The sequence below is a fragment of the Narcine bancroftii genome, unplaced genomic scaffold (assembly GCF_036971445.1).
Source record: "Narcine bancroftii isolate sNarBan1 unplaced genomic scaffold, sNarBan1.hap1 Scaffold_258, whole genome shotgun sequence".
In the NCBI taxonomy this organism is placed as follows: domain Eukaryota; kingdom Metazoa; phylum Chordata; class Chondrichthyes; order Torpediniformes; family Narcinidae; genus Narcine; species Narcine bancroftii.
Window position 1 is genome coordinate 75051 of NW_027211993.1, and position 19930 is coordinate 94980.

At 39.4% G+C, this 19930-nt stretch overlaps 1 protein-coding gene across 11 annotated transcripts in view; it reads right to left on the reverse strand.

The window, feature by feature from the left end:
* Positions 1–19930, reverse strand: part of sec22c (SEC22 homolog C, vesicle trafficking protein) — a 75096-nt gene that overhangs the window by 26946 nt on the left and 28220 nt on the right. For all 11 annotated transcript variants that reach the window (XM_069912911.1, XM_069912903.1, XM_069912908.1 and 8 more), the window contains one exon: positions 18220–18399. In XM_069912911.1, the coding sequence (XP_069769012.1) occupies positions 18220–18399 (180 nt within the window). The remainder of the gene's footprint in view (positions 1–18219; positions 18400–19930) is intronic.

The window sequence follows — 19930 nt, forward strand, 5'->3', positions numbered from 1 at the left end:
CTGTGGTCTAGGTAAAACAACATAATTGAAGTAAAAACACAATGGTGAAGAAATTCAGTAGGTCAAACACTATTTTAATAGCAAAGATAAAAATGCTTAGCAACGTTTCCAGCTTGAGCCCTTGGCACTTTGATGAATGGCTGAAGCCCGAAACATTTATACTTTGATGAAGGGCTGAAGCCCGAAACATTGATACTTTGATGAAGGGCTGAAGCCCGAAACATTGATACTTTGATGAAGGGCTGAAGCCCGAAACATTGATACTTTGATGAAGGGCTGAAGCCCGAAACATTGATACTTCGATGAAGGGCTCAAGCCCGAAACATTGATACTTCGATGAAGGGCTCAAGCCCGAAACATTGATACTTCGATGAAGGGCTCAAGCCCGAAACATTGATACTTTGATGAAGGGCTGAAGCACGAAACATTGATACTTTGATGAAGGGCTCAAGCCCGAAACATTGATACTTTGATGAAGGGCTGAAGCACGAAACATTGATACTTTGATGAAGGGCTCAAGCCCGAAACATTGAAACTTTGATGAAGGGCTGAAGCACGAAACGTTGATACTTTGATGAAGGGCTCAAGCCCGAAACGTTGATACTTTGATGAAGGGCTCAAGCCCGAAACATTGATACTTTGATGAAGGGCTCAAGCCCGAAACATTGATACTTTGATGAAGGGCTCAAGCCCGAAACATTGATACTTTGATGAAGGGCTCAAGCCCGAAACATTGATACTTCGATGAAGGGCTCAAGCCCGAAACATTGATACTTCGATGAAGGGCTCAAGCCCGAAACATTGATACTTCGATGAAGGGCTCAAGCCCGAAACATTGATACTTTGATGAAGGGCTCAAGCCCGAAACATTGAAACTTTGATGAAGGGCTGAAGCACGAAACATTGATACTTTGATGAAGGGCTCAAGCCCGAAACATTGAAACTTTGATGAAGGGCTGAAGCACAAAACATTGATACTTTGATGAAGGGCTGAAGCCCGAAACATTGATACTTTGATGAAGGGCTGAAGTCCGAAACATTGATACTTTGATGAAGGGCTGAAGTCCGAAACATTGATACTTTGATGAAGGGCTGAAGCCGGAAACATTAGTTATGTATTTGTAATTTCGCTACGTGACAGATTATGTCGTGTTTGTATTATATGCAGATATGTTTTTGGGAGATAAATTGGGGCAGGGTTTTTAGTGCAGGTCACATACAAATATTTTAAAACAGATCTTATTTATTATTTAAAATACTGGAGCTCTGCTCATGCTTGACAGGCTGGCGCCAAGAGCTTTTGCAAAAGCTTTGGAGAGTGCACAAGGGACTTCACTAATGGATTGTTGTTTACAAAAAGCCAACAGATGAAAGAACTCATCGGAGCAGGCTGGTGCACCTCATAAATGTCAAATTCTGTGCACAGTATAAGAATTTCCTACAACCAGTAAACTTGGAGGAGTGAGAAGTGAGATTGACCTGTGAATCAAAGAACTTTTCTGAACTTAAACACACACATTACATACATGTGCGCTTAGAATTAGAAGAGGGTTAAATTAGGTTAGTTAATAGTGTTAAGTTGAAGTGTGATTCTGTTTTAATGTTTAAAGATAACTTTTGTTTAAGTAACCATTTGTCTTGGAGAATTTCTGTTGCTGCTGGGTTTTGGGGTCCTCTGGGCTCATAACAGCTATTTAACCTGCTGAATTTCTCAAGCATTGTGTTATTACTGTGGTCTAGATCAGCCATTTTCAACCCTTTTGTTGATGGTCCCCTTAGGACTCTGCTTAAAGTTTATTGCCCCCCCCCCTTCCTGTGAAGTAATTAAGTTTGGATGGTTTCTTCCATACTTCTCTCCCATACTTCTCTCTTCCCGTTTGCATAAATAAAATGATTTCAGTCAGTGGCCCCTGTTGACAATGGCTTGTGTAAATCGCATGGAATCCGGGATGTGCTTGCCAATTGGATAGAAATTTGGCTTGAAAGGAGTCATGGGTGGTAGTCAAGGGTTATTTTTTTAGATGAGGGCAGTGACCAGTGGTGTGCAGGAGGGATTGGTGCTGGGTCCCTTGCTGTTGTGATTTATATTAACGATTTGGATGAGAAGGTAGATGGCATGATGCTAGAAAAACTTAGCAGGTTACTCTGTTTAATGCACAAAGGTGTATTAAACTACAATCAGTGTCTGTAGATTTTCTTGTTTCACTTCATGTTTATCAAGTTTGTGTTTAGAGGCATATGGGCCCAATGCAGACAAATGGGATCAGCTCAGGAAATCACATTGGTCGGTATGGACAAGTTGGGCTGAAATGCCTCTTTCCTTACTCTAGAGCACCATGATAAACCCAATCTTATCCTTCACACTAAAGCCCATCTGTGATATAGAGAATTTAGGTTAAAAAGACTTAAGTTAAAATGTGATGATTAATCAGAAACAGGGAAGCCAGAACGGACAGAGAGTTTACTAGCAGTCAAGGACAGAAGGAGCTGCTGAATATGTTTTTTTAAACCTATCTTTTCATGGTCATAGTGAGAGACATGCAGGAGACAAAGGATTGATAAGAAGTGTGAGAAACAGAATTCAGTGAATGTAGAGTTCACAGCGTACGTAACGAACGTGATAATTAATAATGCAGTTATACTTAGAATGTTTTTGTAATACTAACCAATTAAAACAGTATTAATAAGAAGGGGAAGGGCAAATAATAAAGGTATAAAAATCAATGCACTGTATGTATCGGGGCTTAACTGGTGAGAAACCAGTTGAGTCCAACTCTGCAGACTTGTAAATAAAGCTTGTCGTGTCATCAGTTTTAAAGAGACTCATGTGTGAGAAGTTTTATTTCTGACAAATGGGGGCTCGTCCGGGATCTACACTCCGGCCGTGAGGGGAGGCGAGAAGAGGGACATCGGAGGCGGTGCACCCCGCTGAGTTCAGCGGCTCCTAGTCCCTTGCTCGTCGCTTCGGGCGGCTTGAGCGAGTGGTATCCGGACAGGGTGACACGACAAGACGGAGAGGAGAAGGGTGACGGTTCAATCCCCGGGAAGACACCGGTAAGTGACGACTTACGATTGTGGTGTGGGGATTGGGTAACAGGTGTAACGGGATACACCTGTTTGGATAAAAACCTAACGGAATAGATTAAGTATAGATCTTTTGTCGTTGTGTGAGAACCCTGTCGCGGGACTCTAGGATAGACCCCAGGGAAACCTCGGCGGTAACCGAAGGAGGGACAGCACCTCCGACGAAGTGCCGAGAAGAGAGGGGTCAACCCCAGGAAAACCTCAGCGGTAACCGAAGGAGGGACAGCACCTCCGACGAGGCGTCTGAGAGGAAGGGAGTAGGGTCCAGAGCGAGAGGGTCCTCAGCAACGATAAACAGATCTAGGTGGGAAAATGGGAGGATCAAAATCTAAGGGCTCGTCTGAAAATTCAGGACAATTCCTGGGAGTACCCCTTGACAGCCCTTTGGGGAGAATGTTTGAAAATTGGGATAGTAAAAGATATCGGGACAAAAACAAGAAAAAGATGGTCCAATATTGTCTCCTTTGGTCAAAACAACCTATTAAAGGTTCCTCGGTCTGGTGGCCGAAATTTGGATCTGATGAGGATTGGGTTAAACAAGCATTAAACATATATGTAAATTCGAGACCAAAGGTGAATCAAGAAGAGTCAGCATATGCATTTTGTTGGGTTCCCTGGCCAGGATCCTTAACAGAATGTTTTAAATTGAGAGTGGCAGGAGAAAAGAAATGGGAACCTCTGGACAACCTTCCCCCTCCTTATATTCCCCCGGTGCCTACTGCGCCCGAGGAAAGCTTATTACCGGAGGGGAAAGGTGATGAATCTGATTGCCCCGAAGGGGGCCGGGATAAAAAGGATGAATTAAGGGAGTCGGACCCTAAACTTCCACCGGTAAACCGACCCTGGACAAGATCCCAGACTGGTCCAGGACCATCAAAGTTTTCAATAAACCTAAATCCCCTGAGAGAAGTTCCTATGGGAGGACCGGGAGGGGGAACGGGATATGTGAATGTTCCCCTAACTAGTACAGAGGTGCGGGGATTTAAGAAAGAAATGAAAAAGTTATTGGAAGATCCTATAGGACTGGCTGAACAGCTTGACCAATTCTTGGGACCAAACACATATACGTGGGAAGAGATGCAGGCAATAATGGGAACATTATTTTCACCCCAGGAGAGGCAGATGATTCGACGGGCTGCCCTCCTCATGTGGGAATATGAACAACCTGGGGACCCTAGACCCCATGAACAAAAATATCCCTTAAATGAACCCAGGTGGGACAAACGAACACCCGAGGGATTGGCAAATATGAGACAATATAGAGAGTGGACAATTAAAGGGATACGGGAGGCTGTGCCAAAGGGTCACAATTTTACCAAGGCATTTGGGAACCACCAGGGGAAAGACGAGTCCCCTACTGATTTTTTGGAGAGGGTGAGAAAGAATGTCCAACAGTATGCTGGTGTGGACCCTAGTACACCAATGGGTGAACAGCTTATTCGAATTGAATTTGTTTCCAAATCATGGCAAGACATTAGAAAGAAACTAGAAAAGGAGGAGGACTGGAGTGAAAAACCCCTAAGTGAACTGTTAAAAAAGGCACAAAAAGTATATGTGCAGAGAGAAGAAGAAGATCAAAAGAAGGCGACAAAGGTTATGGTACAGACTATCCGACAGATGAATGCTGAATCCAGAGGGGAAAGAAAACAAAACCATCCTCTAAACAATCCAAAATATCCAAGAGAGGGAAGACCCCGGAGATTTGTTAAATGCTATTACTGCAATGAGGAAGGTCACTTTAAGAGGGAATGCCCCCGATACAAGAGGGAATTGCGTGCCCTCGAACTTATGGAAGAAGATTAGGGGTGTCAGGGGTTCCAAATGTTAGGGACCAAATATAAGAGGGAACCCCTGGTAAAACTAAAAATTGGTCCCAAGGGAGAAGAGGTGGTGTTTATGGTGGACACAGGAGCGGAACGAAGTAGTGTAATAACTGTGCCAATCGGAACTGAGCCTATAAAAAGTAATTTGACAATTTCTGGGATAGAAGGAGCTCCCAGAATGGTATCAATAATTCCCCAAGTAACAGTGAAACTGGAAGAAAGAGAAGGGGTACAAGACCTCTTGTTATTACCTTCGGCTGGATTTAACCTCCTAGGAAGGGACTTACAGGCTCTCCTAGGTTTGGGTGCTCTCCCTGTGGACGGAGAAGTGCGAGTCCACCTCTGCGCTTTAAAGGAAGAGGATGAACGGCAGATTGACGAGAGAGTCTGGTATAAGGAGGGAAATCGAGGAGGTCTGGACATCCCACCTTTACATGTCACATTAATACCAGGTCATCAGCCGGTAAGGAAACGTCAGTATCCTATTTCTTTGGAAGGGAGAAAAGGGCTACAGCCGGTAATTGAGACTTTAATACGAGACGGACTATTAGAAGAATGCATGTCACCTTATAATACCCCTATACTCCCAGTAAAAAAGTCAGATGGATCCTATCGCCTAGTTCAGGATCTAAGAAGTTTGAATGCTATTGTTCAGACCCGCCACCCAGTGGTGCCTAATCCCTATACTATTATGAGTCGGATTCCCCCAGACCATGAGTGGTTTAGTGTTATCGACTTGAAGGATGCCTTCTGGACTTGTCCGTTAGAAGAGGAAAGTAGAGATATGTTTGCGTTTGAATGGGAAAATCCATGGACAGGTAGACGGAGACAGTTTCGGTGGACTGTATTGCCCCAAGGGTTCACTGAATCTCCAAACCTGTTTGGAAAAATGCTAGAACAAATCCTGATGGACTATCCACAATCTGATGATTCCCAACTAATGCAGTATGTGGATGATTTACTATTATCAGGACCCAAGGAACAAGAAATGAGGAGAGAGACCATTAGACTCTTGAATTATCTGGGGAAAAAGGGTCTACGAGTGTCCAGAAACAAGTTACAGTTTGTTGAGAAAACTGTGATATATCTGGGACACCAGATAAGTAAAGGACAGAAACGAATTACCCCTGAACGAATTGCGGGAATCACTAGAATGCCTTTACCCCGTAATAAGAAGGAAATAAGACAATTCCTGGGACTCTTAGGATACTGTAGGTTATGGATAGAGGACTACTCAGCTTTGGTGAAGTTTATGTATGATAAACTGACAAATGAAAATGACTATCCATTGAAATGGACCCAGGAGGAGGAGGGATGGTTCGAGGACTTGAAACATCGCCTAACACGAGCCCCAGTGCTCACTCTGCCCTCTTTAAAACAGCCCTTCCAGCTATTTGTCACTCATAACCAAGGAACAGCTGTGGGAGTTTTAACACAGGAAAAAGGTGGTCAGCGACACCCAGTGGCTTTCCTTTCCAAAATGATGGACCCAGTGTCTCGCGGATGGCCGACGTGTATCCAGGGAGTAGCGGCTGCTGCTCTGTTGGTAGAGGAAGCACGTAAACTTACTTTTGGAGGAAAGATGACTGTGTACACCTCCCATTCTGTGAGTGTTTTATTAACACAAACTGCCCATCGATGGCTGACTGATTCTCGTATATTAAAGTATGAAACCATTTTAATGGTTGGAGAAGATTTACAGTTTGCAAAAATTAATAGCTGCAACCCAGCTCAGTTTTTATACGGCAGTGAAACAGAGAAAGAGGTGGAGCATGACTGTGTCGAGTTGACAGATCTTCAGACCAAGACCCGAGAAGACCTTTGCGATACTCCGCTGGGAGAAGGATATGAATTCTACATTGACGGCTCCGCCAGATGTGTTGACGGAATGAGAAGAAATGGGTATGCTATAATAGAAGGAAATACTTGGAAAGTAGTAGAATCCACGAGACTACCCGGAAGCTGGTCAGCACAATCCTGTGAACTATATGCCTTGCAGAGAGCCCTCAGAATACTGGCAAAGAAAATTGGAACGATTTACACAGATTCCAAATACGCATACGGGGTAGTGCATACCTTTGGTAAGATCTGGAAGGAGCGTGGTCTAATTACATCAAGAGGAAAGGAATTGGCACACGAACAGATGATTACTCTGACTTTAGAAGCCTTAACATTACCCCAAGAAATAGCAGTGGTCTACATACCAAGCCATCAAAGGGGAGATAACCCGACAGCAATTGGAAACAGACTGGCTGATGAAGAAGCCAAAAGAGCAGCCATGCAACAAGAAGTCCGTTTGCTGACTTTAATCCCAATAAGGCAAGGCATAAAGACAGCTCCCATTTTCACTGCTAAGGAAGAAAAGAACATGGATCAGCTGGGCGCAAGCCAATTACCTGATGGAACATGGAAAACACCAGATGGAAGAACTGTTCTAAATAAAGAAATAACTCGCAACATTTTAAAACACCTGCATCAACAGAGCCACTGGGGCACTCAAGCCTTGTGTGACACAGTGCTTCGAGAATATGTGTGTAAGGGAATCTACACCTTGGCCCAACAAGAGGTGCAAAATTGTTACCTATGCACAAAAATTAATAAGAAGATAATGAGGACAGGGACCATGGGAGGTCAACCATTAGCCATACGCCCTTTTCAACGTATCCAGATCGACTTCACAGAGTTACCTCAAGTTCAAAGATGGAAATATCTGTTGGTGATAATAGATCACTTTACCCGATGGGTAGAAGCCTTCCCAACAATAAATACTACAGCCTCTACAGTAGCTCGCCTCCTCCTAGAGCAGATAATCCCCAGATATGGTATAATGGATTCTATAGACTCAGACAGGGGTCCACATTTTTCTTCAAAAATCCAGCAATTGATTTGTGATGCATTACAGGTCTCTTGGAAATTACATACCCCTTGGCATCCACAAAGCTCAGGGAAGGTCGAACGTATGAATGGAACACTAAAAATCCAATTGACAAAGTTAATGGTGGAAACTAAAATGCCTTGGATAAAGTGTCTGCCCCTAGCCTTATTGAGAATTCGTACTGCCCCACGAAAAGATGTAGGGCTGTCCCCTTATGAAATGATGTTTGGGCTTCCCTTCTGGAGTACAGTTGAGGGGTGTCCCACCTTGGGGGAAGGGGATATATTTGTTAGGAACTATTTACAGGCACTGTCACGCTCTCTTACAGATTTACGAAAGAGAGGACTATTGGCACAAACACCGCCTCTAGACTTTTCTTTACACAAAGTGGAACCAGGAGACTGGATTCTTATCAAGACCTGGAAGACTGAAAAACTCCAGCCCCAGTGGGAAGGTCCATACCAAGTTCTCTTAACTACAGAAGCTGCAGCACGAACAAGAGAGAAGGGGTGGACACACGCATCCAGATTTAAGGGACCTGTAGAGGCGCCACAGGACCCTGATACGAACTCAGATTGGACTTGTATTCCTGGAGAAAAACCTCTTACCTTACGATTTCGCAAAAAGACTTAATTCACAATGTTATTGTTATGTTCTTTGATTTTTCTTAGTTTGCCTATGTCTTTATCAGGTGTGAAATGTAAGAAATGCAGAGATACAGTGGTCCTGTTTCAGGACCACATTTGGGGAAGAAAGGAAGGTAATTTCATTTCCCATACCTCAGTTCCTGAGAAATGCTGGGCAGAAAATACCACCCAACATCCATATACCCCTTGTGTGAAAAAAGGAGGAAATAATATAGGTTATTATATACAGATTCCTAATACCACTCCTTTCCCTCTTAATGGTTGGAAAGGTGACTCGAGCCCACCATGCCCTGATGGACTCTGGTTTTGCATACACCAACGTACTGTTCCAATGAGAAGTTACACTCCACACTTGAAATTGCCTGTCCCTTTAAGACAGCCGGACTTAGTTCGAGTCCATCCAAATAACCATGTAAGTTTCGGAAATGCAATTGGGGGAGATAACCTTTTTGTAGATCTAGCAACTAAAATTGCAGGAACTTTTAATGTAACCAATTGTTGGGTCTGCGGGGGTCCACGGATGTCAGAACAATGGCCTTGGTGGGGAGAACCTCTCAATTCATTGACCATGATTTCCCGCATTTGGACAACTAACCGAACGAGATCAAGAGAAACCTGGTCTCTCTCTAACGTCCCCTCTGGTTTTTATTGTCTCTCACGAGCCGGCAAATACCCAGTAGGAGAAAGTCCCTGCAAGGCTGTATGGATTCGCATTTCGCCTGGTGTTTTCACTTGGTTTCCTAAACCTCAGACTTGGTTCTTATCTACTGTTTTTAAAACTAATTGCCTACCCCTGTCTAATAGCAGTATTCAGTTTTGGAATTGTACCACTTCCACCATCACAGGACCATACCAATCAAATCCTGTTCTTAAGAGTTTGGGAAAGGGGGTATGGAGTATCCCCAAATGGATTATTCTGGGTATGTGGTAATAAAGCTTATACTCGTCTTCCCTCACAGTGGAGTGGAACTTGTTTCCTAGGAATAATCCGCCCAGAATTTTTCCTTCTACCCCACGATCACGGTCATAAATTAGGCGTGAAGATCTTTGATACATTACATCGTGCACCCCGCTCTACCACGGTACATTTGGGAGAATGGAGAGATGATTGGCCTCCAGAGCGCATAATTCAATATTATGGTCCCGCTACATGGGCTCAAGATGGATCTTGGGGTTATCGTACTCCTATATATATGTTAAATCGCATAATTCGCTTACAAGCAGTGCTTGAAATTGTTACAAATCAAACAGCTATAGCCCTGCAATTACTTGCATCCCAGCAAGGTCAAATGCGCTCTGCTATATATCAGAACCGTCTAGCCCTAGACTATCTCCTAGCCACGGAAGGAGGTGTATGTGGCAAACTTAATTTGACTAACTGCTGCTTACAGATTGATGATAATGGAAAAGCCATTCGTAAAATCGCTGATAAAACATTTCTCTTCCCTAGCTTAGAATCCCCATTCATATCTATACATATATTCAACACATTTTAAAGAGAGAAAGGGGTGGATTGTGATATAGAGAATTTAGGTTAAAAAGACTTAAGTTAAAATGTGATGATTAATCAGAAACAGGGAAGCCAGAACGGACAGAGAGTTTACTAGCAGTCAAGGACAGAAGGAGCTGCTGAATATGTTTTTTTAAACCTATCTTTTCATGGTCATAGTGAGAGACATGCAGGAGACAAAGGATTGATAAGAAGTGTGAGAAACAGAATTCAGTGAATGTAGAGTTCACAGCGTACGTAACGAACGTGATAATTAATAATGCAGTTATACTTAGAATGTTTTTGTAATACTAACCAATTAAAACAGTATTAATAAGAAGGGGAAGGGCAAATAATAAAGGTATAAAAATCAATGCACTGTATGTATCGGGGCTTAACTGGTGAGAAACCAGTTGAGTCCAACTCTGCAGACTTGTAAATAAAGCTTGTCGTGTCATCAGTTTTAAAGAGACTCATGTGTGAGAAGTTTTATTTCTGACACCATCCATGGACAATTTACATCTGTGGATGACCAATAGCAACAACAGAATAAACGCAGGTTGACTTTATTCATGTTCCCCAACATAGAAATGACATCAAATCATTTTTTTGGGGAATCTCCTCTGGGTTAATCACATGACCTCCAAACACATTGATCAAAAGCACCCTCCTGAAGAAAGTGAACCATTCCCATCATCCAATTCATCATTAAACACCTACCCTTGGTAGTGAGTGAAATAAAGTGTCTGATTTGAAAGCACACTGAAGAGAGAAATGGGGGCCAGGAATGAGATCCTAGATCACTACTTCAATGCTCTAATTGAACAAACAAACTTAGTCGTGCGCTGCAGCGCTGCACATAGGAATTAAGACCAACGACAGCTGCATTCACTCAAATGTAGGCAAATGAGATTACCTCAAAGGCCAACTAAGCACAAAAAATTGCTACCCTCTCCCCCGTTACCTCAGCTTTTTTTCTCTTCTACCTACATCCACTCTTAGACTGTGCTCTTCCTCCTCCCCTTTATTCTGAAGGCCTGTCTATTTTTTCCTCAATCTTTGCGGAAAGCCCCAAACCAGAAATGTTTTCTACCCTTTACTTCCTATAGATGCTGCATGACCTGCTGAGCTTCTCCAGCAATTTTTGGGAATTGCATTCAACCCTAGTTCCTGCAGACTTCCCTGCTTAACACCAACTTAGTTGGCATGGACAAGAATGGGCCCCAAGGGCCTGTTCCGTGCTGTATGAGTCAATGACTCTAAAGTGTTGAGCTGTCCACTGAGCTCTACAATATATTCAAGAGAAGCAGGAATAACAGATTCAGGAACATGGATGCAAGATCTGGTTTTTATTCACTCGATTCTGAAGGAGAGCAGATAGATGTATTGGGAAGGATTGTGGGTGTCATGTGACAACACTGTCCCCCACCTAGTCGGAGGACACACCAGCTGCCAATCAAAGTTTGGCTCTGCCCCTCCTATTAGTACACATCTTGATGTTTGTCCCATGTAATACCTGGACTGGACTCTCCAGCCTGCCTGTAGTTGGCTTTGGGCCATTGGCTGTTGTAATTGGATTAACCCTCCTAACCCTGAGCCATTGAACCCTGCTAAAGACCTGGGCTGGAACTTCTAGCACTATAAAGGTGCTATGTGTTCTTTGTTCTCTCTCCTTGCCAGCTTGGGACTACCCTGCTTCACTCCAGGCCTAGAAATGTGGAAGGGTGCTGGAGAAATTGTTGGCAAGATGTGCACTGTAAAAAGGGATAGAAGCATTTAATTCGTATCCCTTGTAGCATAGAGCCATGCCTGCAGTGAGTCACCGAGTGGTGGGGCGTTATAGTGATTTTTCCTTGATCATTGTCTGTAACAGTTCATTATCTGTGTGTGTGCATTTTGTTCCCACGCTATTTTCCCCACGTCCACTATTTCTTTCCCACATATAGCCTCTTTTCTCTTCAGTTCCCCAAAGGTTTACAGGAAGTTACCCAACCACCACATCATAGTTAGTGTTCCAAAGAGTCCACAAGAATGATGGGCCAATGGAATGTGCTGGCAGAGGGAAGTACAATAATAACATTTAAAAGACACTTGGACAGGTACACAGACAGGAAAAATTTAGGACAGGTCAAGTACCCCATATCCGAAGTTCTGAAAACCAAAAAGATCCCAAAACAATTTTTTTTAAAGCACCAACATGATGTCAGAAGTTGAAAAATATTCACCATCTGACTTGCCCACGAGGGGCTCTGATGCTCTGTTGGCGCCAGTTGGTAACAAGAAAGTTCTGTGGTACAAAATTAAATCTTTGTTTCTGACCAGGAAGATACCCATAGAGCTGGATCCAAGTCTTCAGCATCGGCTACAGCCAGTCAGCAATGGCGACTCCATTCTCAACATCAGGTGCGGTGTCGTCTGCATCAAAGAAGTCGCCTTGGGCTCCCGGGCAGCAGCGGCAGTAGGGAAGTGTTAGGGCCAGAGACATGTTTCGTGATGTATTTACCTTCTTTTTTCAGCAGAGATCAAATTCTTTGATAAGTACAGTATTAAATCTGAGTCAAGAAATTATGTTTCAACGACGTGAATTTAATTCTGTGAAAGAGTTGTTGTGGAAAAAAGGATACAAGACAACTTTTAGGTACCCTGCGGTTTTGAAGATTTTTCAGGATGGATATCAGCCAAAGTTTTTTGATAATCCTAAAGAAGCTATGGACTTTGCTCAATCTTTACCGATCACACAATTTCAAGATCGACGTAGTCCTCCTCGGTCTCCAAAGAGAGTGGTGATACAAGATGGGAATCAGATTCCAAGAAGAAATGGAAACAATGGTGGTCAAAGTGATAAAATTGATTTAAAAAAAAATACATTTTTTTTTGGAAGATCTTAATCATTGATGATAGTTTAATATGAAATGGGAGTTGGGAGAGGGAACTGGGTGGGCACTATTTTCCAGAAGTCGTCAGCTACATGTGAGTCATCTCACACCCAGTATTTTGTGGGAGTTACCGCATTGTGCGGTTTAAACAGGAGGGGGTAGTAGTAACCTCCTGCCTGTTTTTTTTTTCTTAATTTTTGGGTTAAGGAGTGAAGTTTTTTTTTATTACTTTTTTTTTAATTTTTTTTTCTCTTTTTTTATTTGTTTTTGATTGTAGTTTTAAGAGGGAATAAGAGAAAGGGTTTTTTTTCTTTTGGGTTTTTTTTTCTCCTTTTTCTTTCTTTTCTTTTTTTTCTTGTGTTGAGTTGTTGTAAGGAATGTCTAAATTGAAGTTTGCTTCTTTTAATGTCCAGGGTTTAAATAATCCCATTAAGCATAAGAAAGTACTTGCTTACTTAAAAAAAAATAAAAGTTGATGTGGCTTTTTTACAGGAAACTCATTTGACAGATAAGGAACATTTGAAACTCAATCGTGAATGGGTTGGACAAGTTTTTTTATTCTTCATTTAATTCAAAAGCAAAAGGAGTGGCAATTTTGGTGCACAAGAATTTACCATTTCAGTTACAAAATGAAGAGAAAAATGGCGGAAGATTATTAAAATTGAACTGTACAATTTTTAATGAAGCTTGGACTTTGCTTGATGTTTATGCTCCGAATGTTGAGGATACAGCTTTTGTTGTCGATATGTCTTTATTACTTGGACAATCAAATTCTAATGTGATGACTGGGGGAGATTTGAATGTGGTATTGGAGCCTTTATTGGACAAGTATCCAAGAGTAATTAAGAAATCGAAGATGGCAGCTCAAGTAACTAATATGATGTCAGATTTGATATTTAGCGAAGATTTAATCCTACAGAGAAAGATTTTTCTTTTTATTCGTCACGACATAATTCTTTTTCTAGAATTGATTTTTTTTTTTTAACTTCAACACATTTGCAGGATAGGGTTGCATCTGTGGATTATAAGGCAAGACTGGTTTCAGACCATTCATTATTATTATTAGAATATCAGAGTTCACAGGATGTTCAGAGAGCTCCAAGATGGAGATTCAACACTATGTTATTGCAAAAACCGGTATTTATTAGTTATTTAAAACAACAAATTGAGGTTTTTATTAGTAATAATATTAATTCTGTTTCTAGTCATTTTGTTTTATGGGATGCAATGAAAGCTTTTTTACGAGGTCAAATTATTAGTTATGCTTCTAAAGTAAAGAAAGAGAGAATTAAAGAGATTAAAGATTTAGAGAAAAAGATAACTGTTACTGAAAAATAATTTCAAAAAAATGCAACTGAAACGCAAAAGAATCAATTAACCAATTTAAAATTTAAATATAATGAATTACAAACTTATCAGTTTGAATGTTTAATGAATCGAACTAAACATAAATTTTATGAATGGGGTGAGAAAGCTCAAAGTTTTGTCATGGCAGTTATAAAAGGAACAATTATCTAGAATTATACCAGTAATTAGAAAGAAATCGGGTATTACTTTTAGTCAAAAGGAAATTAATGAGGAATTTTGTAATTTTTATAAAAAATTATATACTTCGGAATATAAAGATGTAACTGAGGATGCTATAGATTCTTTTTTGATAAATATTAAATTGCCAAAATTGAATCAAGAAGATAGACAGGAGTTAGATAAATCCTTTACAGAAAAGGAAATAGAAACGGCGATAAGAGATATGCCAAATGGAAAGGCACCTGGTGAAGATGGATTTTCTATAGAGTTTTATAAAACTTCTTATGCTGATATATTTCCTATATATAAGGATGTTCTACAACAAATTTATGATACTTTTCGATTACCCGAGTCTTGTTCCAATGCAATAATTACAGTTATACCAAAAAAAGATAAAGATCCTTTACAGGTTTCTTCTTATAGACCAATATCGCTGTTAAATGTAGATTATAAAAATGTAGCAAAAGCTATGGCTAATCGATTAGCTCAATATTTGCCTAAAATAATACATAGTGATCAAACGGGATTTATAAAAAATAGATATGCGTCAGATAATATTTTGCGTTTAATAACTTTGATAAATAAATCTAAATCTCAGATGAATTATCCAATATTGGTTTCGCTAGATTCCACGCTAGATAGAGTGGAATGGAAGTTTTTGTTTAAAGTACTTGAGAAATTTTGTTTTGGTTCTTCATTTATTGGATTGATAAAGGCTTTATATAATAGTTCGAAGGACAGAATTGCTGTCAATGGGCAGATTTCAGATTCTTTTAATTTAACAAGGTCTACTAGACAAGGATGCCCATTGTCACCTGCTTTATTTGCTATAGTTATTGAGCCTTTGGCACAATTAATACGTCAAAATGAAAATGTTAAAGGCATGAGAGTTTTGAACGAGGAATATAAGATTAATTTATTTGCTGATGATGTTTTATTATATTTGGTGGATCCGGGTATTTCTTTACCAGCAATTCAAGAATGTTTAGAAATTTATGGTCAATTATCTGGTTGTAAAGTAAATTGGACTAAAAGTGAAATTTTAACAATTTGTAAAAATGATTATTCAATGTATAAAAGTATTACAAATTTGAAGTGGACCACACAAATTAAATATTTAGGAATTAATGTTATATGGAATTTCAAGATTTATATTCAATTAATTATCTTCCTTTAATAAAAAGGATTAAATTAGATTTGATTAAGTGGAAGGATTTGCCTTTGGGTCTATTAGGGAGGATTAATATTATAAAAATGAATATTTTTCCCCGAATACAATATTTGTTTCAATCAATTCCTTGTTTTTTTTTTAAAATAAAAGTTTTTTTAAGGATTCATATAAAGCAATTAGAGACTTTTTATGGAAGGGAAAATTTCCAAGGGTAGCGATGAGAAAGCTGATGTGGGATTTTCAATTTGAAGGTTTAAGATTACCGAATTTTCAACATTTTTATGAAGTAGCTCAATTTAAATTTCTTAGTGCATTAATGAATATGGATGATCCGCCCAGTTGGGCAAAGATAGAAATGGTGGTTATTTCAGAAAAATTTTCTCATGAGTTTTTGTTTCAATGGAATAAAAATTTATTACGAACTTATGATGTCCCAATATTGAAGCATTTATTAAACTTATGGACAAGTAAACTTAATAAATTGGGGCTCAAAAATAAATGGTCTGGACGATTGCCATTTTCTAACAATCAACTTGTTCCTTTTACAGTCTCCAATATTACTTTGAAACAGAGGGAAAGGAAGGGAATAAAAAAGTTATCCGATTGTTTTTCTGAGGGATGTTTTTGTTCTTTTGATGAATTACAAAGGAACTTCGGTATTAGTGGAAACTCTGTATTTGTGTATTATCAATTAAGATCTTTTGTAAAACAGATATGTGGTCGACATATGATTTTATTGCCTGATTCTAATTTTGAGGAATATGTACTTTCAATACCACAAAAGGGATATATATCTGATTTGTATTGTATTTTACAAGAAATTGATAGTAAAAAAGATTGGGATAAGGATAAGTTGAAATGGGAAAAAGATTTAGGTTTTATAATAGCTGAAGAAGCTTGGATGGAAATTTGTCAGAATAGTATTAGGAAATTGGTTAATGCTAGATTAGCGATGATTAATTACAATTTTATACATCAGTTATATTTAACACTGGAGAAACTAAAAAAGTTTGGTCTTAGTCAGTCAGATTGCTGTTTTCGTTGTGACCAGACGGCTAATACTTTTTTGCATACTGTTTGGTTTTGTGATCGATTGCAACAGTTTTGGAAGGGTATTCAATCTATATTTAATAGTTTATATATTTGTCTTGTATTAGATCCTGGTATTTTTTTATTAGGGAATATGCAATCATTAATTGATTTGGACCTACAAGATTATTAGATTTCTTTTATCTATTTAGCTTTAGCTGTGGCCAAGAAATGTATAGCACTTACTTGGAAAGATAGAAATATATTAACTTTAGATAAGTGGTATTTGGAGATGAAGTTCTGTGATATCTTTTTCAATTCAGGATAGAATGTCTTTTTATAGGTTGAAGTGGACTCCATTTGCTAAATATATGCATTTAAGTTTGATTTAAATATGTTTTTAAGTTTGATATTTTAGTATTGATAATTTTTTTTCTTTTTTTTGATTTTAGTATCTTTATTTGTTATGTTTTACCTTTTTTTGTGTAAGGGGTTTTTTTTATATATAATTATAGTTCATTTTATTAACTCTTCACTCTTTCACTCTTTATTTTGGGGGGGTTGGACTATCTTTAAGCTAGGTTATTAATGTTGTGTACTAATTTGGGGGGGGGTTTGTTTATTTAGTCTGCTGATGTAGTATTGTAATTTTTATTATCTTATGTTTAAACTTTTTACTGTAACTTTCTATTTTATTCATGTTATAAAAATCTTAAATAAAGTTTTTTTAAAAAAAAGTACAGTATTAAACATTATTTCATGTGAATTTTCCACTTGTGGCGACATGTCAGCATTCAAAAGCCGGCCGTTGTTTGTTGTGGTTGTTTAACCGCTGATACAGGTTTTCTGCTGATGCTACTGTGATGCTTAGTTCCATTGTTCCAAAAACCGAGAAAACCTGATGACCAAAAAATGTCTGATCCAAAGCGTTTCGCATACGGGGTACTGTCCTGTAATGTGGACTAAATGCAAACAAATAGGATTAGATGGGGAAGTTGGGCTGAAGGGTCTGGTTCTGTACTGTATAACTCTAAGGCTGTGAGGATCACAGACCTGAGTCATCACACCACACTCCACTGCACTGCATAGAAACTCCAACATCCTGGACCACTGACTGGATAACACAGTTAATGCTGAACTGATATGCCTGTCACCCATGTCCAGTACACATCCATGGAGATGATAAATGAAACGCAATAGAATTCCGCAGATTAGCTTTTAGCTTGGGTACAGGGAAATGGGGGGGGGGGGGGGGATGAGAGTGATGGGATTGCTCTACTCAGAGTCTGCATGGATCCTCCTCTGCATACAAATAAGCAAATGAGTCATGACCATAAAGTTCACGCTTTAATTGGGATTTCTCATTGACGTCACATGTATGCAGACTGAATTCAACCCTACAGCAAACATCAGATTAATCTCACTCAAAGTAATTTGTGTCATTAAATGAAGATGATAAGTAAACAAGAAATCTAGCCTCCCACCTGCATCCATCTGTTTATTACCTCTTACCCGTTAACTTGTGCTCCCCCTTCCCTTTCACACACCCCCTAACCCTTTCATTCAGGCATCTGCCTGATTTTTGACATTCCTGAAGAAAGGCTCAGGCTCGAACTCCAGCACTTTCACGTACTGCAAATGAGTACCATCTTTTGAAAATAAATCAATTCAATGAGGCAGTCTCCGATCTCAGCTTACCAGAGCCAGAGTACAAATGCAGGTGTCCATTCGGTGTCCCATTGGCAACCAGAATATCATCCAGATTCACCTGGCGGGGTGGCACCACCTTTAGCTCCCTCTGGATTTTTGTCACACTGATCTTTAATGATGGACGGTTTGAATAGTTATAATGCCATTTTATCTTCTGTATCACACTGTCTGCAATGAAACAAAATGTTCCCATCTTAAACCTATTAAATAGCATGACAATGAATGAGAATAAACAGCCAAGTAAAATAATTCCCTACATATACAATACAAACAAGGCAAGGCAATAGAATTCATACATCCTACTCAGAGAGGAGGCTTATTGTGTTCTATTAAACACAATTGGTATCAGAGGTTTCACCAAATGAAACATTTCAGATAGGTTAGCCTAAACTGCTGACTCCCTCCTGGAAGCAACAAAACCATTAGATCAGAATTTATTGGCATGAACATGTGTAAATAAATTGGTTGTTTTTCAGCAAAATTTATAGGGTGCAAAAGTTGCTATAAAGTACATTTTTTAAAAATTAATTAGCGATGAAAAGAAAAAAATAAGCTAGTGTCTATGATTCATTGTCCCTTCAGAAATCTGATGCTGTCAGGAAAGAAGTTGTTTTTGGTACTGTTTGGCCCTGTACCTCCTTCCTGATAGTAGAAGTGAGAAGAGGGCATGGCCTGGGTGGTGAGGATCCTTGATGATGGAGTCTGCTTTCTTGGGACACCACCTCAAAGATGTCCATCATGGTGCTGGCCAGTTCACAACTCTCTGTAGCCTCTTCCCACCCTGTGTGTTGGCACCTCCATACCAGACAGTGACGTCGGAATGTTCTCCATGATACACCTGTAGAAATTTGCAAGTCTTTGGTGACATACCAAATCTCTGCAAATTCCTAACAAAGTATAGCCACTGGCAAGTCTTCTTCATGATTGCATCGACATCTTCAGATATCTGCAGAACATTGAACATTGCTCAAGCTGATGGAAAACCACATTTGCTGCAAAACTAGCTACTTCTCCAGAGACATTCAAATCCATTGAGTTATTTAAGAATTACTTTAAAGCTGCTTAATTGAGATTTATTAATGTATTGTTTAGATAAAATTCCTGCTTGGATTAATATGGAAGTTAGTGAAATAAGAGAAACAAACTTACAGGATTTTATTAAAAGATGGAATTCTAAATTGTTGGTAGGAAGTAGGGAAACACCTATTTTGAAACATTCGATTGAATTATGGAATAAGATTACCGTAAATATTCGTGTATAATGTGGAAAAATTCCCCTTTTTTCCCTCAAAAATAGGGGAGGGGTCATATACACAGGGTAAAAAAAATTCTTCCTTTTTCCCCTCAAAAATGGGGGTCGCATTATACACGGAACGCATTATACACAAATATTTACGGTAATTGTGAAAGGTATGAAAGGTTCAGTATCACAAAAATCCCCCTTTGTCAAAACAGACATTCCATTTTCTATGGATAATCAATTCTTGATGATGCAGATGGGTTTTGAGAGGATAGAGGTTTGCTTTGAAGCTGTAAGATTTATAACATTTGAACAAATGAAGAATAAATTTAATGTGCCTAATAATATTTTACTTTGTTATTACCAAGTTAAGGCATTTTTAATGGATAAAATAGGTCCGAGTTTGATGATACCTAGCTGGAGTGAGTTGGAATTATTAATTTGTAATAGCAATGTAAG